This window comes from Mirounga angustirostris, unplaced genomic scaffold (genome assembly GCF_029215605.1).
Source record: "Mirounga angustirostris isolate CCGP_5_RB_7025 unplaced genomic scaffold, mMirAng1.0.hap1 SCAF_5, whole genome shotgun sequence".
Taxonomy (NCBI): domain Eukaryota; kingdom Metazoa; phylum Chordata; class Mammalia; order Carnivora; family Phocidae; genus Mirounga; species Mirounga angustirostris.
Window position 1 is genome coordinate 94,342,346 of NW_026991713.1, and position 26,081 is coordinate 94,368,426.

Genomic DNA, 26,081 nt, shown 5'->3' on the forward strand with positions numbered 1-26,081 from the left:
CTTTTCCCTCTCCCTCTGCCACTCCCCCCTGCTTGTGCTTGCACTCTCTCTCTTTTTGCCAAATGGATAAATAAAATCTAATAAAAAAATTTTTTAAATGTCATACTTTTCTTTGTGGGTCATTCAATTCTCACACATGCTTACTTTTCATAATTATTAGTAATCTTTAAGGAGTAAGCATGTGCTTCTATAGCAGCTTTATTTGGAACACGAATATTTCAGGAAGAATTTAGAGCTTTTAAAAGGCATCCTGCCATTTTTTTGCATAAATGTTTATTTTTTGCCACATTGCATTAACTATTATTTCTCTCGATTACTGAGTCTTTTTGGAGAGTTCCTGAAATGTTCACCCTAGATGAGTGTCTCATTTGCCTCATGCCGGTCCTGACCCTGAGAAAGATACTCAAAAGGGATGGTTAGAAGCACAACGACAAAATCTTCCCAAAATTTTGTCAAACAACAGACCAGTTAATTAAGCAAAGTAGATATTACATATCCAAGTATATTAGACACCCAATAAGTGAATTGTCTCCCTAATTTACAGAGGAAACCCACAGCTAAAAGTGTCAGTGGGAGGGGTTACAAGAGAAACAACAAAGCATTTCAGACTGGGCACTTCCTTTTGCTGATCTTGACTCATAGAACTTGGAGTCTGTCCTTACACACAAGTTAAGTGCCATATTCCCCTGCTTACAATGGATAGACAAGTGGTATATGCTGACTTAAACTTATCCAGGGGTTCTTGCTTTGCAAGTTCATCACCCCCATCATTTCCTCAAGGTAAGTACCTTTAATTTTCCTCTTGGCATTTGTTTATCTTCCAGAGTTAGAATTTCCTCTCATATTTATGGTTTTCAATCATTGCTCTGAGGATGAGCAGCAATTCTATATTACTGTTGCAGTGGTGCAGCAGAGTTTGTCTGTAGGTAACAATAACTGCCAAGAAAAGCACGCCCCTTGTCGATTTTGTTTTTTATCAAGATATTAGTGTGGGGGCACCTGGGTGGCTCAGTTAAGTGTCTGCCTTCGGCTCAGGTCATGATCCCAAGGTCCTGGGATCGAGCCCCACATCAGGGATCCTGCTGCTCCCCCTGCTTGTGCTCTCTCTCTGTCAAATAAATAAATAAAATCTTTTAAAAAATAAAACAAATAAAGATGTGGAGAACCAAAATACATTTCATTAATTAAATAATTAAGTAAGCCTCCTATTTCATTAATTAATACAATCACAAAAGAAAATAAAAAGAAATATCTTAGAAATTTTTAAATTTAGAATATTATCATCAAGAATGCTGGATATAGGGCGCCTGGGTGGCTCAGTTGGTTAAGCAACTGCCTTTGGCTCAGGTCATGATCCTGGAGTCCCTGGATCAAGTCCCACATCGAGCTCCCTGCTCAGCAGGGAGTCTGCTTCTCCCTCTGACCCTCCCCCCTCTCATGTGCTCACTCTCTCTCATGCTCTCTCTCTCAAATAAATAAATAAAATCTTTAAAAAAAAGAATGCTGGATATATTTTTATAATATATGAACCTATATTTTTCATGTTTCTTTTTTTTGCCTTTTATTCTTACTTTTTAATTTTTTTAATTTTATTCTATTATGTTATGTTAGTCACCATACAATACATCATTAGTTTCTGATGTACTGATCCACGATTCATTGTTTTCTTATAACACCCAGTGCTCCATGCAGTACATGCCCTCCTTAATACCCATTACTGGACTAACCTACCCCTCCCAACCCCCTCCCCTCTAAAACCCTCAGTTTGTTTCTCAGAGTCCATAGTCTCTCATGGTTCATCTTTCCCTCCGATTCCCCCCCTTCATTTTTCCCTTCCTTCTCCTAATGTCCTCCATGCTATCCTTCACGTACCACAAATAAGTGAAACCATATGATAATTGACTTTCTCTGCTTGACTTGTTTCACTCAGCATAATCTCCTCCAGTCCCATCCATGTTGGTGTAAAAGTTGGGTATTCATCCTTTCTGATGGCTGAGTAATATTCCATTGTATATATGGACCACATCTTCTTTATCCATTCATCTGTTGAAGGGCATCTCGGCTCTTTGCACAGTTTGGCTATTGTGGACATTGCTGCAATGAACATTGGGGTACATATGGCTCTTCTTTTCACTACATCTGTGTCTTTGGGGTAAATACCCAGGAGTGCAATTGCTGGGTCATAAGGTAGCTCTATTTTTAATTTTCTGAGGCACCTCCACACTGTTTTCCAAAGTGGCTCTACCAACTTGCATTCCCACCAACAGTGTAAGAGGGTGCCCCTTTCTCCACAACCTCTCCAACATTTGTTGTTTCTTGCCTTGTCAGTTTTGGGCATTCTAACTGGTGTAAGGTGGTATCTCAGCGTGGTTTTGATTTGAATTTCCCTGATGGCTAATGATGATGAACATTTTTTCATGTGTCTGTTAGCCATTTGTATGTCTTCTTTGGAGAACTGTCTATTCATGTCATGTCTTCTGCCCATTTTTTGACTTGATTATTTGTTTTTTGGGTGTTGGGTTTGAGAAGTTCTTTATAGATCTTGGATACCAGCCCTTTATCTGTAGTGTCATTTGCAAATATCTTCTCCCATTCTGTGGGTTGCCTCTTTGTTTGTTGACTGTTTCCTTTGCAGTGCAGAAGCTTTTTATCTTGATGAAGTCCCAAAAGTTCATTTTTGCTTTTGTTTCACTTGCCTTTGGAGATGTATCTTGAAAGAAGTTGCTGTGGCTGATGTCAAAGAGGTTACTGCCTATGTTCTCCTCTAGGATTTGGATGGATTCCTGTCTCACATTGAGGTCTTTCATCCATTTTGAGTTTATCTTTGTGTATGGTGTTAGAGAATGGTTGAGTTTCATTCTTCTGTATATAGCTGTCCAATTTTCCCAGCACCATTTATTGAAGAGACTGTCTTTTTTCCATTGCATGTTTTTTCCTGCTTTGTCAAAGATTATTTGACCATAGAGTTGAGGGTCCATATCTGGGCTCCCTATTCTGTTCCATTGGTCTATATGTCTGTTTTTGTGCCAGTACCGTGCTGTCTTGGTGATCACTGCTTTGTAATATAGCTTGAAATCAGGCAACGTGATGTCCCCAGCTTTGTTTTTCTTTTTCAGCATTTCCTTGGCGATTCAAGGTCTTTTCTGATTCCATACAAATTTTAGGATTGTTTGTTCCAGCACTTTGAAAAATGTCATTGGAATTTTGATCAGGATGGCGTTGAAGGTATAGATTGCTCTGGGTAGCATAGACATTTTAACAATGTTTATTCTTCTGATCCATGAGCATGGAATGTTTTTCCATCTTTTTGTGTCTTCTTCAATTTCTTTCATGAGTGTTCTGTAGTTCCTAGAGTATAGATTCTTTTTACCTCTTTGGTTAGGTTTATTCCCAGGTGTCTTAGGTTTTTGGTGCTATTGTAAATGGAATTGTTTCTCTAATTTCTCTTTCTACAGTTGCATTGTTAGTGTATAAGAAAGCAACTGACTTCTGTGCATTGATTTTGTATCCTGCCACATTACTGAATTGCTGAATGAGTCTAGGAATTTGGGGGTGGAGCCTTTTGGATGTTCCACATAAAGTATCATGTCATCTGCGAAGAGAGAGAGTTTGACTTCTTTGCCAATTTGAATACATTTTATTTTTTGTTGTTGTTGTCTGATTGCTGTTAGATTGCTCTGGGTAGCATAGACATTTTAACAATGTATTTTTCATATGTTTCTAAAAACAGCAGCCCCTTCTGTTTTTCCCACCATCAGCTTAAGGATGCACAGATTATAAATTTACTGGGGCACCTGGGTGGCTCACTCAGTTAGGCCCAGGGATCAAGCCCCGCCTTGGGCTCCCTGCTCAGTGGGGAGCCTGCTTCTCCCACTCCCCCTGCTTGTGCTCTCTCACTCTCTCTGTCAAATAAATAAATAAAATCTTTTTTAAAAAAAGATATTAGTGTGAAAAGTGAACATCACTTCTATTACTGAGCCTTGGTTAAAAACCAGGAAGAAACATTTTACACATATGAACAAAGCAATATTTTTTAGAGACACATTGCTACCTTGCTGTAATGGTAACCTACCTTATTCCAAATCCCCTCACAAAATACTAAGATTAAGTTCCAGTGAATTCACTTCTATAGTATTTTTTTCACAATGCAAAGTATAAGCTTAATGATTAACATCCTTCACTCTCCGAAGAGAAGGGGAAAAAATTTCTGGAAGAAAATCATATTCAAGACTGCAGACTTCAATATAATTACATTGTGATGGTTTCTAACTTTGAAACTTGATACTTGAAAAGTATCACAGTTTAGGAGATAAGCCTTGAGACACTGGAGAATATCATTAACGAACAAACCTATTTGACACTTGTTGGAATCAGCACTTTTCCGTGTGAGTGAACAACAACAACAAAAAAAATAGGGAAGTGTAATATGAAGTAATAGGTGAGGGATGCCACGACCTGGACATGGGTGAAAAAAGACCAGGAACTAGGCAGAAAATACATATGAAATTATCATGACTTTCTGAAATCTAACCAAATGTGATATTGGGATTTTTATCTAACCTGATATTTGTTTCATATTGTGCTAAGCATGTGGACTATATTCTTTTAGAATGACTTGGGATAGGTTTGAAACTATTAAATTATCAATGTTCCAAATTGGGAAAAAAGGTTTAGGGTTACCAAATAAGTTTCACTATACTTTTCATATGGGGATTAAGGAGAATTGGAGGATTTTGGTAACTACAATTGGGGTTTGGTCTAGTCACAGATATTTTTTTATGGGAAAGAGTAAGACTTCTCTGACCCTATTCAGATCTAGCAAAAGTGGAGAGAAAGGAAGATGGTGTTGAAAGGGGATGTCAGAAAAAGGGAAGAAAAAAAAAAGGCAGGGAGATTTTCCTCAAAATCTACTCTCTATGACCCCAAATCAATGGGTCCAGAAAATTTGTCTAGTCTGATTATATTTTTATCCTACAAAATATCATCCTAAAAGCGAAACTGAAAAAAAGTAGAATAAAGTCAACAAAATGTGTTATATGTTTCTTTTTTTTGCCTGATATTACAATTATTGTGAAACCACTCCTGAGCTTTTGGCTAAGTTTTTCAGGCTGTGGTTACCATAAAAGAGTGAGAAAACCAAGAGTCAGTAAAACCAGGCAGAGATGTGAGCGTTGACCTATTTTGTTACAGTCCAGGGTTTTGGTCCCTTAGAAAAGTAAGTAAGGTGTTGGCAAAATGCCTCTAGAGGTTATTCATTCATTCAAAAATAAGCACCTTCTGTGTGCTAGGCCATCAGTGCTGAGATGACAGCAGTCAACAAAATAGAGAAAAAAAATCTTTTCCTTTATTACGTTTATATTACACTACTACAGACACAGATAAACAAAGAACTAAGTATATGTAAGAAAGATCACATGATATTAAGTGCAATTGAGAAAAATAAAAAATAGAAGTAGAATTTAGCTTTGGGGGAGGGACAGTATCAAATGAAATATCTACAGAACCTGACGGCAAGATGACATTTGAGTCAAGACCTGAAAGAATTGTGGGACAAATTTTTTTATTAGAAAATTACTCACATTAGTTTTCCCTATGAAATCCAAATTTTTAAAGATGTCTAGAACCAGGACATCTAGGTGGCTCAGTCGGTTAAGCATCTGCTTAATCCTGGGATCAAGCTCCCATCAGGGAGGGATCCTGCTTCTCCCTCTGCCTGCCGCTCCCCCTGCTTGTGCTCTCTCTCTTTCTGTCAAATAAATAAATAAAATCTTTTAAAAAATAAAACAAATAAAGATGTCTGGAACCAAAATACATTTCATTAATTAATTAAGCCTCCCATTTCATTAATTAATACGATCACAATTTCTGATGAACATGAGATATACGCTATATTGTAAGTGATATGACTACAGAGAAATACAAATGTATTTGATATTTTGTTAGACTATGCAATGTTGTAGACATCAGTTCATGCTATGTTACATTCATTGAAATACTGAAAATAATATGCAGCTTCACAAAACACTCTTTCTTGAATGCCATACATCTGATTCAAGTTGGAGATAATTGTTTTAGATGACAATAAAGTAGAGGAATCCACGTCCAAGAATAGAATTGTTGTATATAACCGAAACCTAAAATGGTGCTTAGCACAAAATAGAGCCTCAATAGAGCTCTTTCTAAAATACCTTGACTGGACAATGGCCATCTTTTTTTAGACAAAATTCTTTCACTTACTCCCTATAATATGGTATTTGTTTGATTTTCACACAGCACTTGGCAATTTTCAAAACTTTTCATATCTATCCCATTTGATTATTATACCAATCATTTGTACATAAGACAAGCATAAATATTTCTGTTTTATCAGTGAGCAAACTCTCAGCTGGATCTGGCTGAGAATCCACCTCGTGGGTCCCTAATATGGCTGATTGTTCTTTCCTGCCCCCAGCTCCCATCCTGAATCTGTCTATAGGTGATCCAAAACACCCTTGCTTTTTGTACCAGATGAACTCAACTGGGTTAACTGAGTGTATTTTCTTAACTTCTCAGATGTCTGTCAAGGTTCACCTTGGCATCAATTTGCTCTGAAACTTGGTTGTATTGCGATTATTCTTCTTACTTTGACTGTGATTGGATTGAGTGTTTCAGGTAAGTAATTCAAGATTATTTGCTTCAGAATACTTATATTATTTCTATCACAAATATTAGAGTATCAACATCATTTGGCCACCTCAAACTTAGTGAAAGACCAATAAAATAAAAACAATTACAAAACAATGCTTTTCACAATGCTCGGCCCAAATCTACTCTGCAAACTTCAGCCTTTCACATTTCTCTTCCTAATTGTTCGATCGTCTTCATGTGGTATTTCAGATGTGCTCCCAGAACCTAAAAATGATCACAGTTATAATAAAAACATGACAGTGACAAAGAAAAATAAAATTTTCCCTTATTTACAGTTTTTTAAGTGCCTACTAAATTCCAGATTGCACTAGGCAACCTCTCCCATGGGGTAAACATAATTATATTTATTTTGAAGATGAAAAAGCTTGGTCAGGAGTATAAACAACTTAAGAGTAGACAACAGGTAAGTCAGTGTCTGTGTGATTTCACCGTTCCATGTGTTTTCTTGTTTGTGTATGTATGCTGTGTTCTAACTAGGCTCTTTGCTACATTACTATCGCTTTATCTTCTGTCCACATTCAGCCTTGTTGAGATAATATAGTCTCCTGAAGTGATCAATATAACACATCCATTTCACCACATTCAGCATTTAATCTTCTTAATGGTTTCTCCTTACTTGCTAGTGACTTTCTTAAGACGAAACTCATTAATAGAAGAAAGCCGAGTGGATGTTCAAGAGAACAGGAATGAAACAACAGGTAATTTGGTAGCTTGAACTTTCTAAAAATAATAGCCCATATTTGACAGATACTATATGTTACAGTAGTAAAAGCTCCTAACAACCCATAAGTTAAGATGGCATTATCTTTCTGATTTTATGTTTGACAAAACTAAGGAATGGAAAGGGAAAACAACTCACTTAGGGTCATACACCTAGTAAGAGGTGACAACGGAAATTACACCTGTGGCCAGAAATTGCATCATAGATTAAGTCTATGATCTTAATCACCAGTTCATGTTGCCTCATGGGAAGTTGCTGTTAGAATATTCAATAATTAATAGCCAAATACCATGTTAAAAAGTTAACTATGCACTTACGCAAAATATTTGATGATCTTATGAGTATGTCAAAGAGTTAACTTTTGTCCATTAATCTTAAGACATCAATCTTGTTCCAGTAGGTAGTGTGAGTTAATAAAGACACTATTGTTGAATGACTGTAGCAGAATGTGTTCATGGATTGTGCACATTCTTACAGAACAGAAATTTTAGGAAACCTGGAAAATCCTTCCAGAAAATGTTATCTAATAGATTGCCTTAAGTTAGCAAAGATAATTTGACAATTAGAAATTTTCCATAGAATTTGTCATTAATTTAGTGAAATCAATTATTATCTGCCTTGCAGTTTACATGTTGTTTAAAGTAAACATTTTTTAGATAACTACATATTGGACGTATAGTGGAGTCAGCACTAGTGATGGGTTTAAGGAAACTCAGGAATAGTTTTGACTCTACCACCATCTGATTGTGTGGACTTAAATTATTCTGTCAGTGCCTTAAAAAGTAGGATGTGGCTGCTTAAATGATGTTGATGGTCTTTCCCTATTCTAATATTCTATGATTCCATTTATGCTCGCTATAACTGGTCATGAATTTCCAATTCTTGATACCAGAATGAACAGTAAGTCTCAAAAACCTCAAAACTATAATAAATTCATTTGTTGTTCTCACAGTGATAATCAGAGACTTCTGTGCATTTATAATGACCTGTGCATGTGTGATTAGTTGTGGTGGGTGGAGACAGAATAGAAATATAACACTTATTTATTTCTTCTTTCTGTTTACTTCAGAGAAACTAGATCTGTTAAAGTGCCCAGAAGATTGGCATATACTCCCAGAAAAATGCTTGTTTCTTTCTCGTGCTTCCAACACTTGGAAAGATAGTCTGACTGACTGTTCCACAAAAGAATCCAGTTTGCTGCTTATTCGAGATCAGGAAGAATTGGTAAATAATGAAATAAGATATCTTAATAATAAAACTTAGCACTTTTTTCTAACCATACCAAGATCTTTGGGCTTTAGCCCAAAGGTTCTATGCAGATAGAAGTAGCAAATTTCACTTCAAGAAGCTCACAGTCTGAGAGACTACACACAGGTGTAGGCAAATAATTGAAGAGACTTTGATGCATGCAGCAATATGGATATAAATATAGGGACAATAATATCACAAAGAAGGAATAATTAACTCTGATGAGGAGTTAGGAAAGGCATCATAGACTAGGTGAGACTTGAACTCTGTTTTAGAGAATGAGCAGAAAAATGCAAACCATGAATAGATAATGCAGATTCAATATTCAGTCATTTCTTTCGTTTTATTGATAGAAACTCATACGAATGCGGATAAATGAAAAGGGAATGCTATTTTGGATTGGACTAAATTTAACATTATCAGAGAAGAAATGGAAATGGATAAATGGTTCATTTTTAAATTCAAATGTGTGAGTATTAGATCAGCTAATTTGAATATTCATTCCCAAATCAGGTTAATATTTCAGGATAGTAACACTGTTATGGAAGATTGAGGTTTGTGGTTTTAATTTAGTTTAGAAATTTTCAAGAGGTTCGGAATAGACTAAGATGAATGATGTTGAAGTTGGTTGGTTGAAAAGTTCCGTATGTGAAAAGACATCAGCCCATTATAGCAATATATATTTTTATCTGCAAGGGGGTTTTAGAGGAGAAAGGAGCAGACTAACTTTTTTGGGGAGGGGCATATAAAATTAAGCAATCTCTAGCTGGAGGTTTTCATCATGCAAAAGTTTTTAAGTAGTGTTTTTCAAATTGTGGGACAATATACCTTGGGGGGGTCACCATCAGCACTGGAACAGTAAATATAAGGGGAAAAAAAAAAAGTAAATATCAGCATGCAGAACCCAGACACATGAAAAGCCTTATTGATTAACATATATTTTATATGTTATACGTATTCTATACTGTATTCTCACAATAAGCTAGAGAAAAGAAAATGTCATTAAGAAATTATAAAAACAGAAAATACATTTACAATACTTCACTGTATTTATCGAAAAAGAAAAAAATGCATAGAAGTGAACCTGTGTAGTTCAAACAAATGTGGTTTGAGGGTTAGCTGTATATTTTAACCAGTGGTGTAAAGGAGACAGTTATTTCAGGGAATGGGATTAATATGTCATAGGCCACAAAGGATCTAATTGCTATTTTCTCTTGGGTGTTTCATTATAGTTTCTTGTGTAAGGTGGTCAAGATAACTAGCCGTGTAATAGGAGGGTTGATGCTGCACAGGTAAATTACATATTTTAACAGAATTCATGGTTAATTGTACAACAAATGAAGAGTTTTTTTTCCCTCAGGAGCAAAAGTATGTAGGAATTCAATAATGTTTCTGTAAAGAACTTTTCGATAGATTTTTCAGAAGAGATGATATTATGTTGCATTTTTTTTAGTCTGTGAATGATTCAATCAAATCTGTATAAATTACAGTTAAAATTTTTTTTATCCTTCAAAAAACATGAGGAAAAAACATGAAATTTAAAACACAGGAGCTTGTTCAAGTTTATCTAAGCCATAGTGATAATTGTTATGGAAAAGTATTAAACATTGAAAAAAAGCTGGCTTAATTAGCAAATTTTCACATTGTCTGACCCATGTTCTAAACTGTTTTTTAAAATGTGATTCTTTGAAAGATTATTTTAAAATAAGTGTTCTGGGAAGCGCAGTTGGTTAAGCATCTGGCTCTAGGTTTCAGCTCAGGTCATGATCTCAGGGTCCTGGGGATCGAGCCTCATGTTGGGCTCCCCATTCAGCATGGAGTCTGCTTGGGATTCTATCTCCTTCTGCCTCTCCCCGTGTGCTCTCTCTCACTCTCTCTGAAATAAATAAATCTAAAATAAATAAATGAATAAATAAATAAGTGTTCTGGAGTAGAATAAAGTTATGAAAAGGCAAACATACTCCTTCTGTTAAATAAAATCTATCCTCACACCACATGTACATCACAAACACAAACACACACAGCAGAACACACCAAAAACAATACTCACATACACCACACACATATCGCACAAAACATACTCACTACACATACACAACACACATATACACCACACATACTCTACACATATATCACACACACACAGCACAGACACGCACACACAAATCTATCCTCATTTTTTATATGCTTTCTGGGTATTATTTTTTATACTTTATCTACATATAAATGAAAATTTGATATTGACTTATTTTTATTTTTTCATGCATAATAAAGGTTAATTTGGGTTGATTCAATTTAGTATGTGTGTATACTTATTTTACTGAGGTTCATAATAAAATTGGAAAACACTGAAGTGTCTGTGAGCAGAAATATAAGTAAAGTGGATGGATTAAATTCAGCTGAATATTCCATTTCACTCTGGGATAAAAATGATGCTTGATTAAGATGGCAGTGATCAGATAACCCTGGAAGGTGTCGGGTTATAGTAGAAAGGGTATCAGATTCTGCTTTCATTTTAACTGTCAGCCTGGCTTGCTGGTAAGGAGAAAAATAGAGGGTGATAATAATTTTTCTCTCAGGACTGTTTAGGGATTAAATGAGATAAGTTTAGAGAACCAGGCTGAGATTGAGGGCCTTTTGGAAAGACAATCATTGACCTGGCCATCTGAGCATTAAAAAAGTTATCTTGAAAGCTGAAGAAGGGATCAAAAGGGTAAAGAGGCAAAACATGGCAGGCTTCGGCAATAGCCTAGTTGAGAGAAGTTCATAATTTGACAAGAGTGTCAGACTCTAGGGAGGAATCAGATTGGCTGCTCAGGCCCAAGGGGCTGCATGAAGAAATGCAATGAAGTAACAAAGAAAAGCTGTGACAGAACCCTGTCCACCACCACCACTCCACTTGGTTTGAAACACATGAGTCTTGAACTCACCCCATCCCGGCACCTGGCCCTAATGTTGCCTTACTCTGTTGTTGATTCTACTCCTACCCTCACCCGCAGTGAGCCACAAGCCTCACACTTGTTGGAATTAATGGCATATTGAAGCAGACACCTACCAACCTCTGCTTGGAAAGGAAAAAAAAAGGAAACTTCTGACCACATAGCACACAAACGAAGCCTCTTTTCCTAGCTGTGTCCAAAGTCTATAGACCCTGTATGCCCATCACTCACTGTGTACTTAATGTTTACTGAGCACATACACCATTTAAGCATTGTCATACTTTCACATGTGCCATCTCAATGTCTCCCCCAAATATTAGTGGTTATATCCTGTATATTTAAGAAAATTGAAGTTTGGTAAAGAAACTTTTCACATGATATGTCAATGATAGAATAAGAATCAGAAGAGAATCCCAGTTTCCAAAGCTTGTCTTCTTTGCATATGTTATTACGAAGCTTCTTGTTAGAGAATGCTTTTCCAGTGAAGATGAACTGGCGAGTTCCAGAGACTTATATAGCTATTCCAGGGTGCCTAGGTGGCTCAGATCTCAGGGTCATGGGATCGAGCCCCGTGTCCAGCCCAGAGTCGAGTCCCACATCTGGCTCCACACTTAGCAGAGTTTACTTGGGAGTCTCGCTCTCCCTCTCCCTCTGCTCCTCCCCCTAGTTGTGCTCTAAATAAAACTAAGTAACATAACATAATAAAATAAAATTTAAAAATAAATAAGTAAATAAATAAAAATCTTTTTTTAAGTGTTTATACCATTTTATGTTTGACAGTGTACTTACGCTATACTTAATAATTTAGCATCCCGTTGTTTCCTGAAAGTTGTAGGAGACACTGGCTAGATGAAGGGAATTAATTATGTGAGAAAATCACAAACACTAAGGGAGTTTTTTCTTTTGCTCCACAGATTACAAATTACTGGTTATACTCAAGAAAAGAGCTGTGTTTCCATCTCACCAACAAGAATTATTTCTGAGGACTGTGACACAGAAAATCGATGGATCTGCCAAAAAGAATTAAAACCTGTCAGAAATAAAGTATGTTCTGACTCTTGACTATACATCTCCTCTCAATTTCTTTACTTTCCATTATAGGTCTCTGCAATTTTAACTATATTATATACAGTTAAACTGGCCTAATGTATATTTAATAGCACAAAGTGAACCAATACTGAGAATTCTAAAACTATTATGAATCTTACAGAAGTTCATGTCTAATCTACTCATTAAATGAATGAGGAAACAAATACATAGGGAAAATATGTATCATTTTAAGATGTTCTATGGAAAGAAGCCCAGAGCAGCTGAGAGGAATGGTTTCCAGTCCTGGCATATATGTGTGGCCTTCATTGATCCCCTCTATGCCTTAGCTCACCTCTAGAAAAGTTTTAGTAAAAGATCTCTAAAGTCCCGTGAATATTTCATAGTCTATGATTTTTCATATTATTACACAACTGGATTGTGACAGAACATTGACCTAAGTCCATTCTCTTGACTCTGATATCAGAATCTCATAACCAAAGGATCTTGGGAAGGGATCTAAACCCTTCCCACCATTCCAATGTTCTTCCCATTTTTTCTCATTACTTCTCTATTTTCCTTCTATGTCTCCTTTCTATGGCTCACATACAAGCTGTAGGAAATATGTAATTAAGTTTTCCATTATTTAATGGAAAATAAGTGTTTTTTCAACAAAAGAGAAATGTTTATTCAGATAAATATCATGAGTGTTCACTTTTTTTAAAACATGCCACATCTTCTATGGAGATCAAATAAATAATAATACTGGAGGCTTATAATAAAATTTCTGAAAAATAGATATCTACTTACTCTGATCATTCAATGCCAATTTGAATTATATAAATTCGAGTACATACTATAGTGACCAAAATAACATTTCAATTTCTGTTTTCATGATGATTTATAATACTTGTTAATATACAATTTTGACTATGTCAAAACCCAAAGTATAATTCTTTTGTGTTAGGAAATAAATTACTTAGGGAGACATTCTAGACAAGAACATCATTATGAACAGTATATGATAACAGTGAGATTTTGAACTGTTTGGCACTTTTGAGGAAGAGACCTATAAAGAACAGAAATCTGAAAAAAAAGTGTTTCCATAATTGACAGTGTACATGTCCACCCCTTGAAATAATGTTCAATGCAACCTTCTAAAGCGAATCAGGATTCAGCTCTCTAAATCCATCCAGTTAATCCAGAATTCATTCCAAACATGGACCTGTTCCTTCTCCTATACTTGTTAGATCCCAAATGAAGTGGCCCTAAGGGACACAACTGTAAGAGTGTTTTACAATGAAACTGACTCCAAGAAGTTAAGTTCTGTCACAAGGATTTGCTATTGCAGTATTAGATGATCAATTAAATTTACCAGTGGATAGGACACTGGAGATCATCTTTGAGACTCAAACTATAAAGTTTCCGCAGCTCCCTGAGGAAAGCATGTCTAACCATATTCTACGCAGATTAAAAAATATTAGATCTACAGTATTTGAGTCATTGTTTATTGACAAACTAACCGCAACTCTAAAACATGTCAAAAGAAATCCTTGCTACGTCATTCAAGATCTGCCATCTACATTTCCTCTAAGTGGCCCATACGCTCCTTGTGCAGGCTCCTTACCGATCTCCAAACACCTCCTGACGTTGTATGATTTCATTGTTTAATACATGTTGTCCCATGAGTGTGAGGTTCTCTTTTCACACATCTTTATGCTTTGACTAGAAAAACCGGAGAAGTTGTGGATGGTTTAAATCAAATGTTAATTCCTTTCTGAATGTTTCCTCAAGCTTCTCTCTCTCACAATTTGTAAATTTATTTCTCTTTACTTTTCTGAAATATAATTACAATTCTTCTTTGCTATATTGTAATAAGTTGCTTTTGTGTTTCTCAGGCTGGTTCCACCGCTTTCCTGGCTGACATTGCACGAGTACCAAGACAGAACAATGAAAGGAAGGAAAGGAAGTCCCTGACTCGTTTTAAATCAGTGAGCTAAGCTGAGTAATGGCACAGTACAGTCTATTCATGCTGCTGTAGACTGACCTTGAGGCTGGACCAGGGAGATTCCTTCTGTTTATTTTCTATGCCATGTGCTTGGATTTGAAATCCATTTGCTTCTGTTTTACTTCCTGTCCGCTCATTCCACAGCAGGCTTTGATAGGCGCAGTGCGTGATAAAAAGTAGTTCTCGTGGTATCACATAAGACTGATGAATCACAGGCCTGTACTTCTGAAACCAGTAATACATTATATGTTAATTCACTGAATTTAAATTTTAAAATGTTTTTAAAAAAACAGTTCTCGTGGAAAAACCCTTATGGTGGAAAAGAATTAAATATAAGATATTCTTGATGCATTAGCCTAGCTTTTTAAGAAGTCATTGTTTCCAATGCCCAGATGTGTAGGCAGCCAGTCACGAGATTCTTTTCCTTTTTAGGTAACCTGCCCTTGTACTTCCGTTTTTTTGCTGTGGACTCCGTTCTGCCACCTTGTGGACGTACTTGGTTTGGGTTGTGGTTTCCTGGCTATGCTTGTTCTGTTCCAACCAAGCAAAATAGAACAAAGGGAAAAACACCTGAAACTAATGTTGTGTGTCAACTATACTCAAATTTAAAAAATTTTTAAAAAGAGAATTTTGTCAACGGAGAAATGACACAAACAATAAATATCAGAAGAGGTTTATCCATGTTGTCCCATTGCAAAACCTTATTTCTCTCATAACATAGGAAGTGGGGTAATTATTTTGTTTATCTGTTTATTGTTTTGTTATTGTTCTTATTTTGTTAGGCCAACTCTTGATCTCGGCTCAGGTTATAATTCCCAGGGTTCTGGGATCGAGCCCGGCATGGGGTTCTGTGCTCAGCAGGGAGTCCACTTGAGGATTCTCTCTCCCTCTCCCTCTGCCCCCACTCTTGCATGCTCTAACTCTCGCTCTCAAAATAAATAACTCTCTCAAAATCTTTAAAAAAAAAAAATTATGAGCTCCACGAGAGGAAGGATCTATGTAGTATTATTAACCAATACGTCGTTCTGGCACATAGTAGGTTCTCCATAAGTATTTCCTGCACAAAAAATTATTGTACAATCAAATGTGTTGATTGAATGGGCTTCCCGAGATGATTCTTGCTTGGGGTCTCTAATGCAGTTGGAGTGAGATGGTGCTTGGGACTGGTGTTATCTCCAAGCAAAGTGCTCCTCACCAACATTCATAGCTATTGATTATGACTGTTGCCTTGAACCTCAGCAGGGTGGCTGAGGTACAAGAATAGCTTTTCTAAAAGACCATTTTTCAAATAATAATACAAGAAGCACATGGGGCACCTGGGTGGCTCAGTTGGTTAAACATCTGCCTTCAGCTCAGGTCATGGTCCCAGGGTCCTGGGATCGAGCCCCACATGGGGCTCCCTACTCCACGGGAAGCCTGCTTCTCCCTCTCCCACTCCCCCTGCTTGTGTTCCCTCTCTTGCTGTGTCTCTCTCTGTCAAATAAATAAAATCTTTTTTAAAAAATACAAGCAGCAGAGAATGACTTGTCAACATTTAGGAAGTGACCCACTGATAGAGCTAGAACCCAAATCTGATCTCCCAGGTATATGAAGTCAGTTGCATACCTACCTCTCCATCTATCCCAACACAATCTAATGGGGCCCTTTCAAAACAAACATTTGAACGCTGCATACTTAGAGTGTGCTTTGGATTTATCATTTGTGATTCACGGGAAATTTTCAATATTCAATAACTTTAGGAAATAGGTAAGCGCTACATGGCTACAAATTCCCAAGCAAAGACATTCAGTAAGCATACTCTCTAAATGTAATCCAATTCTGACTTAAATTGCTCTCCAGAGAGCTTGTGTTCTTCTCCAAGTTTTTATTCAGATATTTTTATTTATTAGTAATGATTTTCAGGCTGAAAGCACGAAAGGCAGTATTCAATTATTACTATATTATTTCAACTTCCTGTCTGGTGCTAATGCAAATATAGGATGATTTAAATTAATGATTCATTTGTACATGAAGTGATTTTGCCTAACCAGCAATGGAGGGGTGGATCCAGAATGCAAGCTCCTCAATCACAATGATCTCTGTTTCTTCACTGATGTGTCCCAAGAACCTAGAAAGATGTCAGGCACATGGCAGGTACTCAGTGAATACTGAATGAACGATGATTTAAAAAGAAGAATAAATATTCTCTGTCAGTGTTTATTTTGTAGGAAATTGTAAGTAGTTAATAAAACGATGTTTCGGGGGCACCTGGGTGGCTCAGTCAGTTAAACATCTGCCTTCCGCTCAGGTCATGATCCCAGGGTCCTGGGATGGAGTCCCACTTTGGGGGGGGGGGGTCCTTGCTCATCGAGGAGCCTGCTTCTCCATCTCCCTCTGCCCCTCCCCCCACTGTGTGTGTATGCACGCGTGCATTCTCTCTCTAATAAATAAATAAATAAATAAATAAAATCTTTAAAAAAAATGATGTTTCAGGAGCTGATATATGGGATGAGATGCCTTTGTTTGTGCTGTTTTTCTGAGTGAATGCCCTTCTTTCCTCTGTACCTGTTGGGAACTTTGAATATTTTTAAGACTCAAATTAAGACTACCTTCTATAAAGTGATTTGTGATTGTTTCAGCTGCAGGAGATGCTGTTTTCTGTGAAATTTTATTGCATTTTCAGTCTTGGTCATATGCTTTGTGTTAAATATATTATCAATTCCCTTCTCTCTCAATTTTGTTATTATGCTAAGACAAATACGGTCTTTAGAGTCTTTCATTGTATTTATTTTAAAATTCTCACACTATTTAACGTATAATTGAGCTGCTTCTGGCTTATCAGTATTCTTCCCTGAATTAACATCCATTGCAGTTATCAGACAGAGACAGACAAAAGCAACCCAAAGGAAGAATTGCTAAAACAAACCAAAATAATATCCAACATTTCTAACCAATCAAATCAGAGCAAACAAGTCGGCAGCAAATTATTATTAAATTTTTCGGATTTAATTAATGGAATTATATAATGCTAAAATTGATTTATAATAGAAACGATAAGTACAAGTACAATTGTACTTGTTACCTGAGTCAGTTAAGTTTTCCAACATGACAGATCACCTCAAAACTCAGTGGATTGAAACAATGATTTAGTTTTGCTTATGAGACCATGGGTTAGCTGGAACTTTCTACTGAAACTAGTTCAGCTGATGTTGTCTGGGCTCAGTCATGCATCTGTGGGCTGCTGACCAACCAGCTGAAGGCTGACTGGGCTAGGGGGACCTTAGTCACCTGTGGGGCAGTTGGCTCACTGCCCACTTGGCTAGCAGGTCCAGGCATTTCTTATTCTCCATCAGGTTAACTCAAATTATTCAGATGGTAGCTGGGAGAGTTCCAAGAGGTAGAGGGGCTTAGGTTTCCAAGTGGACTCTGTCACTCTCCCCACATCTGTAGGACCAATCAAGTCAAAAAACTAGCCCAGATTCAGGGAGCAGGAGTAGTAGACTTCTGATCTTAATTAGAAGAGGTGCCAAGTTCCATTACAAAGGGCATGGGTACAATGGAGGGACAGAGAACCAGAACTGGTGCTATTTCTTTTTGCTCAATTTACATAAAACCCTTTAAAATGATTTCTGGTTGTACCATACTTCACACAGTATGTGCAGAAATTTCTTCTATTAATTGGGATATTGGTACTAAATGTCCACAAAGACGTTTTCCAATGGAAGGATTCAACAATTCTATGACTTTATCCCCCAAAATTAGAAGGGGGGTAGATAAAAGGGACTGTTAATCAATAAAATTTGTCAATCGGTTTGAAAATTTGTTTTTCCTATGGAATGGACTTTGGTTTTGAGGTGGAAAAGAGTTGCAAATACTTTGATAACAGTGGATATGGTAAAAGAGGGAAGCTCTGGTTGCTTTGGAAGCTACCAGAAAACAGTAAAAAGACACCAGCCTCCTGGGTACAGCATGTCAGAAAGTTAGCAAGGGTCATGAACAAGATGAATTGGTGCAGTATGGGAAAGATGAAATTCACAGGATAATTTATTCAGAACCAACTCTATTTCCTTTTCGCATCAAAGAATTTATCATTTAAATCTTTCCAGATCTTTATCATATGTCCTATTGCCCACTGCCTCTTCATCCCTCATAGCCTTGTTGCTTTACTCTCTCCACCTGGCTTACATATGGGATGGCAATGCATAGGAGCAGAAGAGGAGTAATTGTATATATGTTTTCAGAAACACCTATCCATGTGCTACAAACAGATACAGTGCACAGGAATATTTTAAGGCATCTCCAATCATATTTGTATATATCTTAAGAGGAACTATGTTTCTTTCTCCATAGGAAACTTGTCACAGCAACAGAATGTCAGTTGAGTTTATCAGGCATTTGCTTCCAGGGTCAATGTCTCTGAGGACTAAGAAGAAAGAATTCATTATTAGAGACTTACCATATTCAAGTTGAACCAAAAAGGGAAAAGATTGTTTTTACAGCTGGGAAGAAAGTGAAAGATCCCAGAGTCTAATTTTTTTTTTCATTTTACATGTGAAAGCTACTTATAGTTGACTTGGGTAAGGTCACAAATTAAGCATTAATTGAGCCAGGACTAAATACTAGATTTCTCCCAATCAGTCCTTGCTTCTTCCTTTTTCTGTGTCCTTCTACTTTCCAGCATGCCCATGTGAATATTAACTACTCAATTTTAAGTGTGAATTTCTCAGTGATTCTTACCTCCCGAGATTTTTACACATTTCTCCAGTTGAAGATGTTGTGTTTAAAAAGAATTCTTTTCTGGATGCTCCTTTCACTGAAGGAGTGTCCCTAAATAAATTCAAAAGTGAGTCTATCGCCACCTTGTGACCATCATGTTTAACTGCAACTTTAAAAGTGCAGTTTTGGGGGCGCCTGGGTAACTCAGTAGCTTAAGCCTCTGACTTTTGATTTCCGCTCAGGGCATGACCTCAGGGTCCTGGAATCTGGTTGGGCTCTGGGCTGAGCACAGAGTCTGCTTGTCCCTCTCCCTCACTCCTCCCTCTGCTCATGCGCTGCCTCTCTTGCTCTCTCTCCTAAATAAATAAAATCTTAAAAAAAAAATAAAATAAAAGTGCAGTTTATAGAGGGAAAGTGTCACATTTAAAAAAAAAAGTTCAATAAACACCAGTATTTTTCCTTACCTAGATCTAATACTTATTACAACTTTTCCATATGAACTTTACCTCTCTTTTGCTTTTTATTACCCTCTTTTCTGAATGATTTGAAAGTAAGTTGCACACAGAAATTGATCTATACAAATTAAAAATTATTCAATGTATATTCTAAGAAATATTTTGCATCCAAATTTTCCCAAAATGTCTTCCTTCCTCAATTAAAAAAAAAAATTCCTGGTCTAAAGGAGTTCCTATCCTAATTGTTTATGCTATTACCATAGATACATTTTCAACAAAATGTTTCAATCTGTAAACTATTGTCTCTCGGTATTACATGTGGACACTATATGATTTTTAATATCAGCCCCAAGTCATGTCTTACTTTTTATGTTTTGTTTGCTTCAGAGATGAGATAGAGGCTCTGAGAGACTGTTGGTGAGCTATTATTTTTTTCTAAAAATCTTTTCTAAACAGAAATGTCATATAGGTCATGCAAATGAGAAAATAAATGGGTTCAAGTCCTAATCCAGCCACAAGAATTGTATAATCTTGAATAAGTGAGTAAAACTCTTGGATACTTAATTTATCTACCAATAATAAGAGCACTCAAGACAATGATATTCTTTCTGGATAGGAAGGTGGCCCCAATCCTACACTTAGGATTATGTAATGCTGTCAATATCCTTTATTATAAATACTCTGTAGTTATTGTTTGAAATTCTCTTCAGTTCAAGAATTATTTAGAAGAGTGATCTACTTTTTTCCAGGCATTGAGGTTTTTGTTTAAAATGTTTTAGTGGTTTCTAAAATAATGACAATATATTTAACTTTATGCTCTGTATTTTTTGAAAAAGAAATGGTGTATTCTCTGAGATGCATAATTTAAAAAGCTCATGAATCTGCCCTATTATTTGTACTATAGTCTGTTATATCCTAATGAGTCTTTAGTCAAGTGAATCTATGGAATAAGGAGTCTGGTATGACAAAGCTTCCCACTGTAATTTTGATTCTACACATTCCACATATATTTTAAAACATTTCTGTAGATATTCTTAATCTACACTGTGGTACATTATAGTTCAGAATCAATTATTCATTGAAGAAATAGTGGCCGACCTAGAAGCCTGCCAATTTTTGTCACGTGGGTTATGTCAGTGAACACAGTAAGAGAAAGATCCCAGACCTCGTTGAGTTTCCATTCCATTATATTCAGTATAGCAAAAAAATAAGTAAGTGTGTAAAAGGTAATAAATAATAAAGAAGGAAAAAAGGAAACAAAGGGTGATGGATTTGAGGGATGGTGGTGGTGTAGACTGCTCTACTAAATAAGATGGTGAAGGTCAGATATATTGAGCATAACCTTGAAGACAATAGGAGATAAGACATTTAGGCAAGAGACTATCACAGTGAAAGCAGATCCGGGTAAAATCCAGGTAAAAGGAAGAGCCAGTGAAAAACAAAAGTTCATGTTCCAGGAACAGCAAGAAGGCTAGAGGTAAGTCAATGAACTGGTGTCAGCAAGATAACAAGGTAAGATCATGTAAAACCTGTAGGTCATTGTAAGGAGTTTGGCTTTTCCTCTGTGGGAAATGGGAAGTGACTGTGGGGTTTAGAGCACAGTAAGGGCTTGATCTGGTTTCCATTTTTAGTTTTAAGTGTTCAGTGTGATCTCTGTATTGACAAAAGACTATGGAGGGCAAAGACAGAAGGAAGGGGACAGGTACTGCAGAGCTGTGATAACGTAGGAAGGTAAAGATGGTGGCTCAGAGCAGGGTGACTGCAGTGGGGGTGGTGAGAAGGGCTTAGACTCTGGATATATTTTAAAGGTGAAATTAATAAGGTTTCTGGAAGATTGGTATGGGATGTGAGAGATAGAGGACAGTTGGGAATGACTCCAGATTTTATGGCCAGGGCATAGAAAGGAGATTTGATATCAAGTGAGATGGGGAAAGGCTTTGAGCAGAAGCAGATTTGGGGTAGATTAAGAGTTCCGTTTTGGACAGGTGGGACCCAGATGCTCCTTAGATTTACAACTAAAGATTCCTAGTATGTAACTCAATACACACCTTTTGCGTTAGGGAGAGGGCTCTGGGCTGCAACCAGAAATACGGGGGTTATTAGCGTGTAAAGCTAAGGAACTAAATGAGACCATTGAGAAAGGGAACGTTTACAGGGAAGAGAAGAGGCCAGGACCTCGCTCTGGTCCTGAACAATGGAAGTAGAAGAATCAACAAAGACTGTGGATAAGACACTAATGAGAAAAAGGAAAACCACAAAGGGCGCTGCTCTTCGAGGCAAGGGAACCAAAGGTATCAGGCAAGAGGAAGCATGTCAAATGGTGATTTTTCTTTTGCAGTTAAGATATTATCTGCTATACTTTCTTGAATCGGTTAGCTAGAAGCTAGTCAGGAGCAGTGGAAGGAAGGCCCCGAGGCAGAGTCCCAAGTCCCTGAAGGGGAGTGATAGAGAAACGAGCGGAGGCAAGGACGACGGTGATAAATAAACTACACCTTATAAGCCCGGGAACTCAACATCTTGACCTTGCGCCTTCCAAGACCTCGGCCTGACAGATCAAAAACCACAGGTGCAGAACATGCGCTCTCTTCTTCCACCTCTGTCCCAGGGTAACCCCTAGACTCATTATAATGCATTTGCAAATCAGGTACCGCCCCGCCTGATGGAGAAAGGCTGCCCCAACTGTTCAGTACACACCTGGTAGGGTCAAAAACTCCCCATGACAACCTGTGGGAGGAGTTTCCAAAAGAAACTAGGCTATTACTAGGCATCGGTCTCTCTTAAGAGAGAGCTTTAATTATATGCTGACTTTCAGTTTGTGTCAGCTAAATCCAAAGACAGACCTACTTGCTCTTTATCCTAAAATAAAGGAGTATTAGTGGAATGTTATGGAAGAGTCTTGTAAACATTTCCCCTGGCCTTACTGCTCTTCTAAATAGAGACCATCAGATCAAGGTCTTCCCTTTTGCATCAATTTTTTTTTTTTTTTTACCCTCCTGCACTGTATCTCATTTATACATGGAAGACACTGTCTCTAGTTTCCATATTCATGCAAGTTTTCTGTTTTTGTTTTTTATTCTTCTTCATATTTTGAGGGTTCTGGAAGAGAATAGTTTTTTGGCTACATTTATACTTCATCTCTAGACACTAGCTAGCTAGATTGCTGCACCATTTCCAGCTGTCCAATTTACTGTCTTTAGGGAACAAGAAAGAAGAAAAAAATTTAACACTTTTTTTTTTTTTTAATGCAGAGCAATTCAGTTCTCCTTAGCCCTAACCCCAAACATTTTTCTAGGCCTTCTTTTATACATATGATGATACATTACTGTACTCTTCTAAACATAGCCATATACTATGGCTCCATCTGTTTTCTCTCCAAATGTTTTGTTCAAAAAGTAAAATGTAGGGGCACCTGGGTGGTGCAGTAGGTTAAGCTCTGATTCTTGGTTTTGGCTTAGGTTGGGATCTTAGGGTCATGAGATGGAGCCCCACAGAGCACTCCACACTCCATGCTTGAGACTTTCTGTCCCTCTCCCTGTGCCCCTCTGCCCTGTGCTTGTGTGTTTGCTCTCTCTCTCTCTAAAATAAATAAACAAACAAATCTTTAAAAAAAAAAAGGGGGGGGCGCCTGGGTGGCTCAGTTGGTTAAGCGACTGCCTTCGGCTCGGGTCATGATCCTGGAGTCCCGGGATCGAGTCCCGCATCGGGCTCCCTGCTTGGCGGGGAGCCTGCTTCTCCCTCCGACCCTCCTCCCTCTCATGCTCTCTGTCTCTCATTCTCTCTCTCGCAAATAAATAAAATCTTAAAAAAATAATAATAATAATAAAAATTAAACACCTTTGGGACGCCTGGGTGGCTCAGTCGGTTAAGCGACTGCCTTCGGCTCAGGTCATGATCCTGGCGTCCCGGGATCGAGTCCCGCATCGGGCTCTCTGCTCAGCGGGGAGTCTGCTTCTCCCTCTGACCCTCCCCCTCTCATGCTCTCTCTATCTCATTCTCTCTCAAATGAATAAATAAAATCTTTAAAAAAAAAGAAAGGGGCGCCTGGGTGGGTCAGTTGGTTGGGCGACTGCCTTCGGCTCAGGTCATGATCCTGGAGTCCCAGGATCGAGTCCCGCATCGGGCTCCCTGCTCGGCAGGGAGTCTGCTTCTCCCTCTGACCCTCCCCCCTCTCATGTGCTCACTCTCTCTATCTCATTCTCTCTCTCAAATAAATAAATAAAATCTTTAAAAAAAAAAAAAAGGTAAAATGTAGTATAGATCTTTGTTTTCCACTGATACAAACTATGCCTGTCTACCTTAGTGGTGAGACTTCTGCCTTGACTTCCCGAATCGATGTCTGCCAGCTTAAGACAAGAACAAATCAGACTTAGGGCTGGGTTGATGGTGTGTTGCAGCAAGGGATACCCACACCGTAGGAATCCACGGGTGCAAGGTTTTTGACAGCTTGGATATTTGAGCAATTCCAAGACTCCACAGAGCCTACTTACATAAGCCCTTTACGTAAAAGGCAGAGATGCAAGGCAGCCAGAGAAAGAGTATGTAAGCAAACATTTGGGATCCTGGAGACTTCCGAGCGCAGTCACCCCAGGGTTCTTATTCACACATAGTTTGCATTCTGTTTCTAAACTGAACTATCAATATCTATGCAAAGAACTGTAGTTCTGGGAAAGCTCAGGACAGAAGTTCTCATCTGGGTTTTTATTCCCCATTGGCCACATTATAGTCCGGCTGCCTAATTGGTTGTGGCCAGTTGAAAACCATCAACAAACTTAGCCCTAGGGGTCACCGTGGGAGTTTTGAAGTTTAAACAGCGCGTCATAAATCTCACCGTGCTTATCTTTGCCAAGAGTCAAAGACAGACAACCAACAGTCCTCAGAGATAGGCTATCGCTTTTCTTGTCCAGTTCAACTGTAAGTCAACTTTATCTTTCACAGTGGAATGTTTTAGTAGGAGAGTATTAGGAAGAGCTTGTTATAGGATTTGGCCTTGTGCTAGGTGATTTGGGGGAGGGTCCAAGCATGGTCTTGCTCTGGATTGAATGCTTTCAGAAACTAGCACTTTGGTCCACAGGGCAATTTGATTACTGAGTATTGTAGAGGGATAGGGCTAACTTGCAGCTGTTTCGTGGTAGCTCTATGATTTTCTCCAGGTGTGCCTGCATAAATGCGCTAGTTAATAATTTATTATGTGAGGCTTAACATGCCAAAAAAGCACACGCATGTGCCCTCCATCAGCTCGACTCCATTTTTCACTGAAAATGTACAGATTGATGTTCTGTATTGAGTTAACCTGGTTTCAGAGGCAGGTTTTGCTCTGCGACCAGTGGGCGATAAAAGACCCCTCAATAGACTTGTCCCTTGATTTCCCTGAGACCAAGATGTCATACGCACATCATAGGAGTTCATGTTCCAGACACAAAGCATGTCTGTGTGAAAGGAAGAGGACCCTGGATCGTGTGCAGGGGTATCTAGGACCTTGGTGATATCTGCCTGTGTTTTCTTTCCCCTGTGGACACAGATCTTTTGTCTTTATCAAAAACTCTATTTAGGTATGCTCTTTGGAGATTCCTTTCACTTGTGTAACCCTGTGTAATTGCTGAAGGTTTTTCAGTAGTTGTAATGTAGAAGGCAGGAAGAACGTAGCAAGACCTGAGCTGTACTGAGAAAGAAGCTGGAGTCACATATGTCTCTGAGAGAGGGAGATACTTGATTATTTTTGTAGTTTGCACAAGGTTCTGGTCTGTGTCTGTACTATGAGTAGCAGTGGCCTTGCTTTTGTCTCACTTCGACATGATCCCAGTGCGATCTTGGGTAATGTTTGTATTCTCTAAAATTATTATGTTCAGCAGGAACACCAGCTAAGAGTCGTCAGGGATGCTTTATTCTATCTTAATCCCCGGCTTTTGGTTAAAGGCAGATGAATTCAAGCCATAGGACATGAATCTGTGATACCCAGGTCTTCACAATTGCTGCAATTCTGCGAATCAGGAGATTTTCTAGAGAATGTTGTTTGCCATCAAATGAGAGTTACTCCTTCATGCCGTTGTTATAAGTTGTGGAATCGTGTGATGTAATAATGGATGTGCGGTGGAATCTACAACACTGGATAAAATGCAGTCAACTGCCAACACAGACATCTGCCAACAGCAAAACTGTAATAGTTGTTGAAATAGATAACAAAGCAGGAACCTAGATAACTAAACCCAGACCATTAAAACGTGTCTCAATATCCTTATAGGTCAGTTTCAGAGAGCCAGGTGGCTTTTTCTGTTAGCTTAGTCATGGGCTGTTTACTTGACTGC

The 26,081-nt window shown here is 37.9% G+C and overlaps 1 protein-coding gene across 3 annotated transcripts; it reads left to right on the forward strand.

The window, feature by feature from the left end:
- Positions 1 to 594: 594 nt before the first annotated feature.
- KLRB1 (killer cell lectin like receptor B1) lies at positions 595 to 17,281 on the forward strand. Of its 3 annotated transcripts, XM_064591601.1 has the most exons (9): positions 595 to 780; positions 6,553 to 6,651; positions 7,311 to 7,385; positions 8,478 to 8,632; positions 9,010 to 9,125; positions 9,889 to 9,948; positions 12,510 to 12,639; positions 14,520 to 14,612; positions 15,062 to 17,281. In XM_064591601.1, exons 1-9 carry the CDS (start codon positions 696 to 698, stop codon positions 15,236 to 15,238), a joined length of 990 nt encoding a protein of 329 aa, XP_064447671.1. In that variant the 5' UTR covers positions 595 to 695; the 3' UTR covers positions 15,239 to 17,281. The 3 variants fall into 3 exon arrangements, with proteins under 3 accessions (XP_064447671.1, XP_064447672.1, XP_064447673.1); XM_064591602.1 differs by lacking the exon at positions 9,889 to 9,948 and having other exon boundaries at positions 597 to 780; positions 15,062 to 17,279; XM_064591603.1 differs by lacking the exons at positions 9,889 to 9,948; positions 14,520 to 14,612; positions 15,062 to 17,281 and having other exon boundaries at positions 597 to 780; positions 12,510 to 12,657.
- Positions 17,282 to 26,081: the final 8,800 nt, after the last annotated feature.

What these genes read in the sequence shown, in the direction of transcription:
- KLRB1 (XM_064591601.1), top strand. Translation starts at nt 696, where the DNA reads ATGGATAGACAAGTGGTATATGCTGACTTAAACTTATCCAGGGGTTCT. An exon ending in ACCCCCATCATTTCCTCAAG is followed by an intron (nt 781 to 6,552) that starts GTAAGTACCTTT and finishes TTAACTTCTCAG; the next exon opens with ATGTCTGTCAAGGTTCACCT. An exon ending in GATTGGATTGAGTGTTTCAG is followed by an intron (nt 6,652 to 7,310) that starts GTAAGTAATTCA and finishes CTTACTTGCTAG; the next exon opens with TGACTTTCTTAAGACGAAAC.